The sequence below is a fragment of the Amphiura filiformis genome, chromosome 17 (genome assembly GCF_039555335.1).
Source record: "Amphiura filiformis chromosome 17, Afil_fr2py, whole genome shotgun sequence".
NCBI classification, from domain to species: domain Eukaryota; kingdom Metazoa; phylum Echinodermata; class Ophiuroidea; order Amphilepidida; family Amphiuridae; genus Amphiura; species Amphiura filiformis.
The window spans coordinates 5,503,053-5,517,911 of NC_092644.1; the positions used below are offsets into that span (position 1 = coordinate 5,503,053).

The window sequence follows — 14,859 nt, forward strand, 5'->3', positions numbered from 1 at the left end:
TGTGTAATGTTTTTGTTTGTTTAAAATCTATTCAAGATGGCTGCCATTTGGCCACAACCTCAAGTTTGTAGAACTTGGAATTGACATTGTTGGAGGTCAAAAGTTGATTCCAATTTGATAGAGATGTCCCCATTAAGATCTTGTGCTGTCTATACTTATTACATTTTGCATTTATTAGTATCCAGATTATTATTAAAATGGTACATGTCATCAGCATTATCAAGATGATGGCTAAGTACAAATTATGTACATTAAAAATTCAATAATTTGCAGACCGTTCACTCTTGTCTCTCTACTGTAGTAAATTTAAAGGGAAAAGATTTTTATAAATAAATAAATAAATAAATAAAAGATAAAAAAATGAAAAACAAAACAAAAAATAAATAAAGAAATAAAGAACTTAGAAAGAAAGAAAGAACTTAGAAAGAAAGAACTTAGAAAGAAAGAAAGAACTTAGAAAGAATAAATAAATAAATAAATAAATAAATAAATAAATAAATAAATAAATAAATAAATAAATAAATAAATAAATAAATAAATAAATAAATAAATAAATAAATAAATAAAGAAAGAAAGAAAGAACGAACGAAAGACAGACAGACAGACAGACAGACAGACAGAAAGAAAGAAAATAAGAAAAATCAAGTTAAATGAAAGTTAGAAAAAAGAAAATCAAGGAAAAAACAAAATTGGATACCGGTATCCATAATCAACTGATTTAAATAATGTAATGCCAAGAAATGATTTTCATGACCTAATTTTGATCTATCAAATTGGTTTTAACACTTAGTGCTGAAGGTTTCATCCTCATTGTATGTGTGTGGCCCCTTTGTTCTCAAAGATTAACTGATAATAAAGATGTGTTCTTTTCTACCTAGCATAGTCCTGCTTTCAAATGCTTACTCAGCCAGAGCAGACATATTCTTCTTTTAAGTCAGTGAATAAGATGATAAATATTTGGATAAATTGGAAAGCATTTTGAGAGAGGACAGTGCACTACTACATGTAGGCCTACTTTGCTTCACAGAAGTTCACACTTACTGTGTACTTTAATTGCTTACAAAAAAATAAATGCACACATCCAAACATATTTTACTTTTTCCTAGAGTATAAAAACAATTGAAATCCCTTTAAGGTGGTACTACACCCCTTGATAAATTTGTGACTATTTTTGCATTTTTCTCAAAACTAATAAAACACTGGTAACAAAAGTTATGTATATTATGACTACACTGAAATTTCAGTCACTCAAGACAAGTAGTTATTGATCAAATATTGGTTTTCCCTCATTTTTGACTGTAACTCCACAACTGTTGTCTGTACTGAAATAAAATTGTCAACTGGTGGAGTTAGTTGTACTAGTCCTTGCCCCTATAATATACATATCTTACTTGTCACCAATGCGCTTTAATTTCTGAGAAAAATGCAAAATAGGCACAAAATTGTAGTAGCCACCTTAAATTTAACATTCACAATAAAATTAAAAAAAGCATTCCCTGCATTTGAGGTAATTCTGAACTAGTACAGGACAGGTATACAGCTATACATGTAATCAAAATATATGTGCTAAAGTGTGTGATATTTAGGGATTCAATCATGTTTCACCGTTGTTCATCACCGTTTAAGAACGATGCGGCCGCGTCGTCTGCGTGGTTTACTTCGCGAAGGCAGCTTTAGCTCCCCTAGCGGAAACAACGAAAAGAAGCTAAAGATCGTATAATTCACGATTATTTCACGAGGAAATGTCAGTTAATCATTGTCACTAAGCCTTACAAAAACTTCGATGATTTCTAATATCATCAATAAAACTACAGAATAAAACGGCAAAGTTTAGCCGCTACCTGAAAAATACCGAATTCAACTTGTAAGCTTGCATACGCACAAAGGTTCCAGGCATGACGAATTTTACGCGCTCTCGCGTAACGCGCAGTCTCGCTCGCCTTCGCGTATACACTACAGTAAAAGTGTGGATTCATCACGGATTAACAACGGTTGGCTCCTGTACAAAGCTATAGGAGGAGTTGTTGAATGTGTCATATTACACGGGTAAGAACCAATAAGATTGCAAGAACATTCTCAAGTGTTAAGAATGTAAATGAATTCACTCTTGAATATGGTAGCATAGGATAGGAAGCTGATATAGCCTCTTCATCTGTCCCACTTCTGCCACCAATTCAGTGTTGAAATTAAGCATATTTTTATGCGTAGCAACATTTGCTTTCATTACTTTTCTCTTGGTACATTCACATACTTCAGTGTGTAAGTCTATGGCATAAAAATGCTACTCAACTCCAAAATAATATTGTGTAGCATTTTGCTACGCGATACCAGCTATTTCCAACGCTGACCACCATGTATGAAATAATTTGCGTTTCAGTTTAGGGCTGTACATTTATCACATGTATCAGGATGTCATGTTGTTGATATGGCATGATCCAATGCATGTTACGCTAAAACTTCCTCCCAAATGCTGCGTGATCCAATGCAAATTGCACTGAAACTTGCACAGAATACATGTATGTTATCTGGGTATGTTATACATCATCATCATCATCAGTCGGCTGTGGAGCAGGCGACTACAAGCTTTCTCCGACTATTGCGATCTTGGGCAAGTGATACAAATTTGTTTGGCTGCAGCATCCCCTCAGTATCTCCCAGGAGGTGTTGGACATACTGTACATGTAAGTACAGTGTGTGTGGCCGTCCCGGTTTGCTCTTCCCATGCGGTGAAATTTGAGTTGATGAATCTTGACTCTGGCAACCAGCAGAGTGGTGTTGGTTTAGATTGTAGATGGTTTCATTTGGAATCTGATCCACACGCTTGATGTTTTTGACTTCTTGTAGCAAGATGTTGCCAAGGCATTGATCTTGATCTTGCACAATTGCGCTGTACCTCCAAACTGGTGTGATGTGGCATTTGCAAAATCTTTATTCATTATTTAGCATGTAAATTTATGCATGTACAATGCAGTTGGAAATCTATCATTTTACCTTAAATCAATTGTCCCACCGCTGACACCATGTTACGGAATACATTTTAAAATAAAATTAGGACTGTATCAAATCAGGATGTTATGCTCCCGATACTGATGCGATCCAACACTTTTGCCCTCAAACCTGAAACTGATGATTGCAGGGCTGTCAACTTTTTGGAATTGCTTGGCGTGAGACAGAGGCTTACCGGGATTTGCTGACTCCTATGTTCAGTTTGTACTATGATTATTTGAGCCACGGTACGAGAATGTGAAACGCGGGTAGGAGCAACAAATTATTCATGACGATCGTGAGATTTTACTCATTTTCCAGCTTTTTATGCGTGAGATTTACTACCTAGGCGTGAGATTATAGTACCTTGGCGTGAGACCGTGAGAAAGTGACCCAATGCGTGAGACTCACGGCCAATGCGTGAGAGTTGACAGCCCTGTGATTGTTTTATATGACCGTGCAGAAAACAGACATCATTTTATAAGCCTTTCCAGTTATCCCACCCCTGCCACCACAGAAATTGTGTTTCATGACTGTACATCAGGATGCCATCCTACTGCTGTGATCCAACATGTTTTGTACTCCAACTTGCACAATTTACACAACGTGGTGGCAGCGGTGGGATAATTGAAGAAGCTTATAGTTAAGATAATGCCTATTTCCTATGCCGCGTGCCGCCATATTCAATAGCGAGTGATAATGAAATTAACAGCATTTCATGATTTGCAGTCGCGGCGTTATATAATCCAGAATTTATTTGATGTACCGTCTACTATGTCTACAGTTCTAATGATCATGCATAATGTCAGTACAACTGAACTAGACCACTTCAGTACAGTATTAAAAGTAAAACATCAACATCAAGACATCCATAGCATATCATTGAATGATTGATGACATTGGATGTCATTGCATTGATAGCTTGTTGGAAGGCCAAAAAACTGCATTCAACGCATATTAAACGATCAAATACACGTGATCCATATTCTACACAACACAGTGCAGATTTGCCCCGCGGCCCACTGGTTCTTATATCAGTTTCTTGGAAAATATGAGAATAAGCTTAAGACTTACCTCCCACAACAACTAATTTATACTCGGTCATTTCCGGCGTATAGTGTACAGCCGATTCTTTTAAATAGACCTGCTAACTACTGCTACTGTATGTGTCCAGGCAAGTGATCGAAATTCCTTATAAATCACAGATTTCGATAAATATCACATTCGATTAGCAATCGGATCTAAAATTGTCATAATCCAACCAATTTGATCACAACAAAGTCGACTCATTTGTATAGTAATTCATGTAGTCATATACACGATCATTCAGCGAAGTGCATAACATACACTCAATATACAATGTGTGTGTTTCTCCGACAATGCGAAGTGTGTAATGAGACTAATGACGCCCAATCACAGTTGCCAGTCTAAATTTAACTATTCTAAAATCATAGTGACGCAAATCCCTATTTATAGAGCCTGTGCATACATCAGTAGGCCTACATTGGAGGATTTGTTGTGGGGGCATCAATCCTATTAATTGAAATTTGAATTGAATTGAAATTTGCTCACAATTATTTCAATTACAATCCAATTCAATTCATGCCCAAGCCAAATTATTTTTTATTCCAATTCATTTCCATTTCATTTGGTTATTTTATTTGGAATTGAATTTGAGTAATGTTAATTCAATGCATTGAAATGAAATTTTGGTGATTTTCATTTCGATGCATTAGAATTAAATTGGAATAAAAATGATTTGACTTGGGCATGAATTGAATTGGATTGGAATTGAAATTATTGTGAGGAATGAAGAATTGAGTTATTGGAGTATAGATGTTAATTCAATGTATTGAAATTTGAATTTGATTTGAAATGAATTTTAGGTGGATTTTCATTTAAATACAGTGGAATTGAATTGACATCAATATGATAATTGTGGAAGTTGAAATCTATCTGGAGACTAGTCAAACAAAATTGGTCACAAAGTTGTCCCAGGGCAGTTGTAACATGCTGCTCAAGATATACTGCTCAAACCATCATGTTAAAATGATACATGTAGAACAAAATTGAATTATTTTTTCGCACAAATCCTACATTTTTGTCCAGAAAGAAAATTAACTTCTTTTTTCCATGATTTCTTTATTTCGACCCCCCCCCCCGCAATGATATTTGAGATACACTTTTTTTGCCATGACATCCATGAAATCCGGGGGCGTATTGTGGCACCCGGATCACAGAATAGGGCTGGTGATCATCGGTGGCTCTCCTTAGAAGGGGGAAGCAAATTACCAGAAATTACACATTTCTATTTTGTCATAAGCCTATTAACTGATTAACTTTTTGTCATTGTTTTGTTTGTTTTGATGCAAAAACACTTTTTTTAAAGTTCAATTTGGGTTATTCCTTCATGTAATTTTACACGAAATCAGGGTTAGGATTAGGGTTAAGGTTAGGGTTAGGATTAGGGTTAGGATTAGGGTTAGGGTTAGGATTACTTATGAGTAGGGTTAGGGTTAGGATTAGGGTTATGATTAGGCTTAGGGTTAGGGTTAGAGTTAGGATTAGATTACACAAAATAATTACATGAAAGATCGACCTCAATTTGTATTTTTGTGAAGCGCACAATTTCAAAAAGACTTTCATGATTTATGTGTTCTTGTTCCAATTTTTGCTAAGTTTTCTAATAAAAACAATGACAAAAAAGTGCATAGAAACCTTGCACTATACATGCTATATAAATGTTATTATTGTATTGTTTGGAATTTAATAGAAAACACTATAGTAAAATCCCTAGGGATGAGTCAGACCAGTGTTTAAAGTTCAAGTGGTAGCCACATGTAGTGATCCCGGTAGCTGGTAGTGGTCTACACACATTGACTGCTCCTGCCAGACTGACCCATTACTAATGTGGCAACACCTATTTATAGGCGACTTCTCGGGTGCTAAAAATAGCACCCAATCAATTTGTTATTATTCGTAGGCTTTACTTGCAGTCGGTAAAGTTGAAATTAAAACGTAAGCAAGAGTAAAACTAATTTCATAGTCTCACTCAGCATAAGAATCATGGGCATAAGAGTGTGACGAGCGGAGCAACAGAGAGCAGAAAAACTGGAAGAGCAAGTGAAGCTAAGTGAGCCTGGTGAGTCAGTGCTGCAGCCGGCCTAGGGTCCCTGGGTGTGAGCCCCCGGGATGTGGTGAGGTCATTGCGGGGCGGAGGGTGGGAGCTGGACCGGGGCTTAATGACCATACTCCTCCGGAAAGACCCCCCTTTTTGGATTTCGCAGCTCCGAAAGCCCCCTATATCATTTGACCAAAATAGAGCTCCGAAGACCACTGATTTTGAAATAGACCCCCAAATTCCTCATTCCTCATAGGCCTATTTCTGTTTTTTCAGGCAATTGTCAACCAAAAAGCCAAAAAAGACCTTTGATTTTGACTGTCGGCTTCAAAGTCGCCATTTTATACTTGCTCCCAAAGACCCACCACCTCAAAATTCCGGGGGAGCGTACCCACCAAAAATTTTTGATGTCAGTGCGGCCGGACTAACCCACGACTCCCTTCAAAATGAGCTAAAATAGTATGATGCAATTGATTGGCCCGGTTAAAAAAAAAGTTCATACAAGTGTGAAATTTAAAAAGTGTCGCCATCAGGCTTAACCAGCATTTATTTAGGTGTGTGTGTGTGGGGGGGGGGGGGTGTGATTTTGCAAAAGTGGACTTGGGGAGGGGGGTTGAAAAAGTGTTGTTTAAATTGGATCTTTTTTCACCAAAGGCCTAAAAACCTCTATTTTTTCAGTGGGATTTGTTTTGGGTCAAAAGGGTACTTGCACTTTTTGGCCTTTGGAGCTCTTTGGCGATTAGGGGAGACATCCTGTCCCTCTCCTGGTTACGGACAACTGAGATTTGTTTGCCCACAGACAACTGATCACTAAACAGAAAGATTGTTGGTTACAAGTTTGATTCTCTACAACCCCTGCTCCCACATCAAAACAGAACTTGAGAAAATTGAAAGTGCTAGTGAGTAGGCCTATCTACGCACTCCAAAACCTCAACAGAATGAAAATCAATCCAAATTATCAGTGAGTCTACTGTAGATCTTTGTAATGTCGATGAAGTAGTACATTGCTCTGATGTATGTGTATTGATAAAATAGTACATTGCTTACGTCTACTGTAGATTTGGGTATTGATGAAATATATAGAACATTGCTTACGTCTACTGTAGATTTGGGTATTGATGAAATAGTACATTGCTTACGTCTACTGTAGATTATGTGTATTGATGAAATAGTACATTGCTTACATCTACTATAGATATGTGTATTGATGAAATAGTGCATTGCTTATGTCTACTGTAGATTTGGGTATTGATAAAATAGTACATTGCTTACGTCTACTGTAGATATGTGTATTGATGAAATAGTACATTGCTTACGTCTACTGTAGATTTGGGTATTTATGAAATAGTACATCGCTTACGTCTACTGTAGATATGTGTATTAATGAAATAGTACATTGCTTACGTCTACTGTAGATATGTGTATTGATGAAATAGTACATTGCTTACGTCTACTGTAGATTTGGGTATTGATGAAATAGTACATTGCTTACATCTACTATAGATATGTGTATTGATGAAATAGTGCATTGCTTATGTCTACTGTAGATTTGGGTATTGATGAAATAGCACATTGCTTACGTCTACTGTAGATTTGGGTATTGATGAAATAGTACATTGCTTACGTCTACTGTAGATTTGGGTATTTATGAAATAGTACATCGCTTACGTCTACTGTAGATATGTGTATTAATGAAATAGTGCATTGCTTACGTCTACTCGTAGATATGTGTATTGATGAAATAGTACATTGCTTACATCTACTATAGATACGTGTATTGATGAAATAGTGCATTGCTTACGTCTACTGTAGATATGTGTATGTGTATTGATGAAATAGTGCATTGCTTATGTCTACTGTAGATTTGGGTATTGATGAAATAGTGCATTGCTTACGTCTACTGTAGATTTGGGTATTGATGAAATATATAGTACATTGCTTACGTCTACTGTAGATTTGGGTATTGATGAAATAGTGCATTGCTTAAGTCTACTGTAGATTTGGGTATTGATGAAATAGTGCATTGCTTACATCTACTATAGATATGTGTATTGATGAAATAGTGCATTGCTTAAGTCTACTGTAGATTTGGGTATTGATGAAATAGTGCATTGCTTACGTCTACTGTAGATTTGGGTATTGATGAAATAGTACATTGCTTATGTCTACTGTAGATTTGGGTATTGATAAAATAGTGCATTTCTTAAGTCTACTGTAGATTTGGGTATTGATGAAATAGTGCATTGCTTAAGTCTACTGTAGATTTGGGTATTGATGAAATAGTGCATTGCTTACGTCTACTGTAGATTTGGGTATTGATGAAGTAGTGCATTGCTTATGTCTACTGTAGATTTGGGTATTGATGAAATATATAGTACATTGCTTACGTCTACTGTAGATGTGTATTGATGAAGTAGTGCATTGCTTATGTCTACTGTAGATATGTGTATCGATGAAGTAGTGCATTGCTTACATCTACTGTAGATTTGTGTACTGATGAAATAGTGCATATTTGCTTACGTCTACTGTAGATATGTGTATTGATGAAATAGTGCATTGCTTACGTCTACTGTAGATATGCATATGTGTATTGATGAAGTAGTGCATTGCTTTATGTCTATTGTAGATATGTGTATTGATGAAGTAGTGCATTGCTTACGTCTACTGTAGATTTGGGTACTGATGAAATAGTGCATTGCTTACGTCTACTGTAGATATGTGTATTGATGAAGTAGTGCATTGCTTACGTCTCTACTGTTTTGAGTATTAATGAAGTAGTGCATTGCTTACGTCTACTGTAGATTTGAGTATTAATGAAATAGTGCATTGCTTACGTCTACTGTAGATATGTATTGATGAAGTAGTACATTGCTTATGTCTACTGTAGATATGTGTATTGATGATATAGTGCATTGGTTATGTCTACTGTAGATTTGGGTATTGATAAAATAGTGCATTTCTTAAGTCTACTGTAGATTTGGGTATTGATGAAATAGTGCATTGCTTACGTCTACTGTAGATTTGGGTATTGATGAAATAGTACATTGCTTATGTCTACGTGTATCGCGATGAAATAGTGCATTGCTTACGTCTACTTTAGATTTGGGTATTGATGAAATAGTGCATTGCTTATGTCTACTGTAGATATGTGTATTGATGAAATAGTGCATTGCTTACATCTACTGTAGATGAAATAGTGCATTGCTTACGTCTACTGTAGATTTGGGTATTGATGAAATAGTACATTGCTTACGTCTACTGTAGATTTGGGTATTGATGAAGTGGTGCATTGCTTATGTCTACTTTAGATTTGGGTATTGATGAAATAGTGCATCATAGCCATTGTGTGTGTCCAAGCCCATGCCATTTTTGTATACGCGGTATAGTGGAATGGCTGTTCCTTTTACCAATTGTCCTCCCATGTTAATCCAGATAACAAAATATTAATTTAAAGTATCATTGCAAATGAATTTTTATTTTTACTTTTCGGATTTGGCTTTGAGCAATGGTGGCACATACCATGTTTACAGAAATATGAAAATTCAATTCCAGACACCGTCAAAATGTCAAACTTTGTATTTTTTGTATTATATTTAAGTAATTTAACTGCAGTTTCTTTTTATTCAACATCATAACAGGTTCATACTTGACAAATTTATGATGAATGAAAAGACTTTCATTCAATATTGAAAAAAAACACCCAAAATTACTCATGGCTAATTTACATAATAATATCATGAATACATAATTAGCTGTAATTAGCTAATTTGCATAATTAATTACTTTTTGTGTATTTTTTGTTATCAATTGAAAGAACTTTGTATACATATGTGTGCAAAAAAACACGCACCCAGATAGCATGTACGGTTTTCTATTGGCATCAATTTTGCATATTAATTAGCTGAACTTGGTCATTTTTTCAGCTTTAATTTGTCTGCAGATTGGCCGAAATTGTTAAAATAGTATATTTCATTTGGTTAATTTATTATAATTATTCAATAATAGATTTTTAAATTTTGTTTTCTTTGACGAAGTCAGAAAAGATAGGCATTTAACCTGTGATACTTAAATTAACGCTGCTTTTTCAAGCAAGCGTCCAAATAAATCTGTAAAATATCGAAATGTGCCAATTTTGTCATTATAGCCATTTGTGGCAGATTTGCATTCCATTTATGAGCATCTTAAAATTGACACTACATCACAATGCATTGACTGATTTCAATTCCGTTTTTTGATGCTTTAATAAAGCTCATTCATGTAGAAACATTAAATAACATGTTTCTGCGCTTAATTTTGAGGTGATTATTATTTATTATTATATTAATGAAGTAGTTCATTGCTTACGTCTACTGTCGATCTGTGATAAAGATGAAGTAGTGTACTGGTTACGTCTACTATTTATTTACATTTATTCAGGCTATATCTGTATATTGATGAATTAGTACATAGCTGACATCTACTGCAGATGTGTACTGATGAAATAGTGCATTGCTTACGTCTACTGTTGTGTGTATTGATGAAATAGTGCATTGCTTATGTCTACTGTAGATATGTGTATTGATGAAATAGTACATTGCTTACGTCTACTTTAGATTTGGGTATTGATGAAATAGTACATTGCTTATGTCTACTGTAGATATGTGTATTAATGAAATAGTACATCGCTTACGTCTACTGTAGATATGTGTATTGATGAAATAGTACATTGCTTACGTCTACTTTAGATTTGGGTATTGATGAAATAGTACATTGCTTATGTCTACTGTAGATATGTGTAGTGATGAAATAGTACATTGCTTATGTCTACTGTAGATATGTGTATTGATGAAATAGTACATTGCTTATGTCTACTATAGATATGTGTATTGATGAAATAGTACATTGCTTACGTCTACTTTAGATTTGGGTATTGATGAAATAGTACATTGCTTATGTCTACTGTAGATATGTGTAGTGATGAAATAGTACATTGCTTATGTCTACTGTAGATATGTGTATTGATGAAATAGTACATTGCTTACGTCTACTTTAGATTTGGGTATTGATGAAATAGTACATTGCTTATGTCTACTGTAGATATGTGACTCCTCGCCACAACTGAGCCCGGATGTCGCCAATCATAATTTTTGAGATATTCAACCAAAATATTCTGCTTGAAATTAGCTTTAAAATGATGTATTTCATGTCTATAGTACTTGACATTTAAGTAGTGAAAAATCAATAAAACAGTCAATAAATCCTTTCTTTCCTATTGTTTATTGTTAAGTTCGATGGAGCATATCTCAATAGTGGCACTGGCGACATCCGGGCTCAGTTGTGGCGAGGAGTCACATATGTGTATTGATGAAGTAGTGCATGCATTGCTTATGTCTACTGTAGATGTGTATTGCTGAAATAGTACATTGCATACATCTACTGTAGATCTATGTATTGGTGAAGTAATGCATATATTGCTTACATCTACTGTAAGCTACTGTAGATCTGTGTATTGATCAGCGTTCGAAATAGGGCCGGTCAGCCGGTCATTGGCCTGTAACTTTTTGGCTTGGCCGGTAACTTTTCTGACTAGCAGTGTAGTTGCAGGCCCAACTGGCCGGTAACTTTTTAGTTACAGACCCGGCTGGTCTGTAACTTTTTGAGGCATATTTCTAACACTGGTATTGATATGATAGTGTACTGATTACATACATCTACTGTAGATCTGTGTATTGATGACGTAGTGCATTACTTCTGTCAATTGTAGATCTATATATTAATGAAGTAGTGCATTGCTAACATCTACTGTAGATTTATGTATTGATAAAGAAGTGTATTGCTTACATTTATTCATTGTAGATCGATGTATTGATAAAGTATTCTATTGCTTACATCTGCTGTAGAGTTGTGGATTGATGAAACTTCAAAAAATATAAATACTTAAAATTAAAGGAGTATTTCGTGATCCTAGCATCCTCTTTTTATGACATTTTTCAGTACATATCCACGAAAAAAGCATATTCCCAAAATTTCAGTTGATTCCGATATTGCGTTTATGCGAGTTATGCATGATTATGTGTATTACACTGCTCCATAGACAATACGTTGTAATTTCGTTCTGGTGCACCAGAACGAAATTCAAATTTCACGATATCTTTGCTAAACGAATTAATCTGCAAGAAATATTATGTACATAAACATTATGTAGCCAGAGGTTTCCAGTGATATAAAAATCTCAACTTTTTTTGAGAAAAGTGGGGGGATGAGGCTGTGGATCACGAAATGCCCTTTTAAGCATGAGTCACATAATAAAGTCATGTGGTATTTAAGTATTAAGTGTGACAGAGCTACTGGTACTCTCATCAAGTACTTTTGTTGCTAGCTAGGACTAACTAAAGGATTAGGATTTAGCTATGTTTCATTTTGCAAAACAGGATAATATTTTTTTAATCCCAAAACAATTAGTGCTGTATTTTTCTGGAAGATGGAGTAGGAACACAGCAGTTGACTTTGTCACTAAAAAGTGGACCATTTTGTACAGAACATGTATCAGGTTGACAACTTAAAAGGAACAATCGGTCATTTTCAATAAAAGATTTAACAAACTTACCCTCCAAATGATTAACAAAGTTGATCAATTTGATTTATAAGCTGGTCTGAAAGACTCAATGGATGTCCCAGTGTCAACTGTCAAATTGGGCTATTCCAGTTGAAATCCACACTACCCCTGTAAATATCTTCCACAGGGGGAGTATGTTTTTCAAATGTAATTGGTCAGAGTTAATCATTTTGAAACCCATACTCCCCCTGTATTATGGCTTTACCTATACACCAATCCGACTAGGCCATTACTGCGGTGTCCCCGACGTAAAACTGCGGTGTTCCAAGGTCGGGGGTTCCATCAATTACTTGTTAGTGTGCGACACAGAATTGTACACATAACACAACAGTGATTTTCAATACACGATCATGAAATGATTGAACAAATTATATCTCCCGCACTGGTACATCTGTGGTTCCATCAATAGAGGGCCAAATACAGTAAACGCTTCTCGGATTGGTGTATATCTTCAACAACTGGAGTGAGTACTTCAAATGGAAGTTACCCAATTGTCTATTCTATTCAAAATTGATACCCCCTATGTGGAAGACTTTAGCTAATTCTTCCACAGGGGTAGTGTGGATTTTGAATGGAATAGCCCATTGGACGGCTTGACACACAATTCAATATAATTGATGCCAGTTTTAGACAAAGAAGTCATTTAACATAGTTAGTATAACAGTAATTGTTTATTAAACAGCACCTTTGATAGTTATAATAATACATAATCAGAGTAGCAATTACAATCACTAATTTACTCACATTTTTGTCATGTAAGTGTAAAAAAATCAAAACGATGTATCTTTGATAACTGCCTTATACAGAAATTTGAATTGTTATAGAAAAAAGTTTCAGTATACGAAACTTGGTCTAGATTGGGCAAAATCCATAATAGACCAGGGCTGAACTTGTCTGATTTGGCACAAGTTTGGCCAGTTGCTATGATTAAAAAATAAATGGGAAAAGGTCCAACACAGGGCAGCTATTAATTGGAGGATATGCAGAGGCAGCTATTATATATCTATGACTTGGTTACACTTACTTGACCAATTTCTTATATTTAATATTATAGTCACACACATTATTTCAAATACAAGTACATTTACATTAACAAGATTATCAGATCAGAGAATGATAGGCAGACATGCCAAATTTGAAAAACACAAGATCATATTTTCACACCTCAAAAACCATTTTCTTTTCACAGAAAAACAATCTTTTTTAACAGTAAGCTAACAACTTATCGCCTATTACTTTCAATTGCTTACCGTAACCCATTACTGCCGATTCTGTGCGTTGACGGTGGCAGATTTACACTTTTGCAAGAGAGATTGTCAAAAATGATACTTGGTAACATGCTTCACCAGCCACTTGACTGTAGATCATTCTGATCAAACTATCAAACAGTGGTGAAGCTTAGGTTTGCATATTTGAATTGCAGCAGCAGTGTAAGAACCATATTTTGTTAAAGAAACCCATACGCCCATATTTTTAACACAAAAATATGGCAAAACCATACTAGTTGGTACGTCTGGATATGCCTATCACCTCACAAAATGTGCCTCAATTAGAGCTCTGTGGGATGAGTTATACGACAGGGCACCAGTCCCTGATATCAAGTACCAAATTACACAGTTGCACACCTCCACTGAATCTTTTGTTGTCTACTAAAAGCAGTGTTCAATCTAAGGAAAAAATCTGGATGACCATGTCATAAAATCTGGTCATCCGCCAAAATTTTTGGTTATCCGCATATTAGTGCTGTCGGCGGCACCGGTTTTTAATGTCAACATGTCGATATAATTTGTATACCGACGTCGACAGTGTGTCGACATAAAAAAATTAAAAAGCAAGTAATAACCCCAAAATGACTTGTTATTCAAGGTTAGAAACCAGAGAAATACTGCTACTCAAAAATTACTCTAGTAATGATTTCAAAATGGATACAAATTCGATGCATTTTGCAATCATTAATCGAGTATGACATGAACGCAAAAAAATACACTTTTCCACTTTCACATAAGGCTTACACAAAATGGCTGTTTAACATTTTGATAACTTGATATAATTACACATTACACATTGAATACTGTTATGTGTTAACAAAATGTTAACAAGTAAAAATTGATTAAATATTACAAATTTTGATTTCCAACACAATGATACAAATACACAT

General features: G+C 35.2%; 1 protein-coding gene across 1 annotated transcript in view; it reads right to left on the reverse strand.

Annotated features, from left to right (window-relative positions):
* Positions 1-4,364, reverse strand: part of LOC140136845 (GTPase KRas-like) — a 62,590-nt gene extending 58,226 nt beyond the window's left edge. The window contains exon 1 of the mRNA XM_072158443.1: positions 4,060-4,364. Within this exon, the coding sequence (XP_072014544.1) occupies positions 4,060-4,090 (31 nt within the window). The 5' untranslated portion in view covers positions 4,091-4,364. The remainder of the gene's footprint in view (positions 1-4,059) is intronic.
* Positions 4,365-14,859: the final 10,495 nt, after the last annotated feature.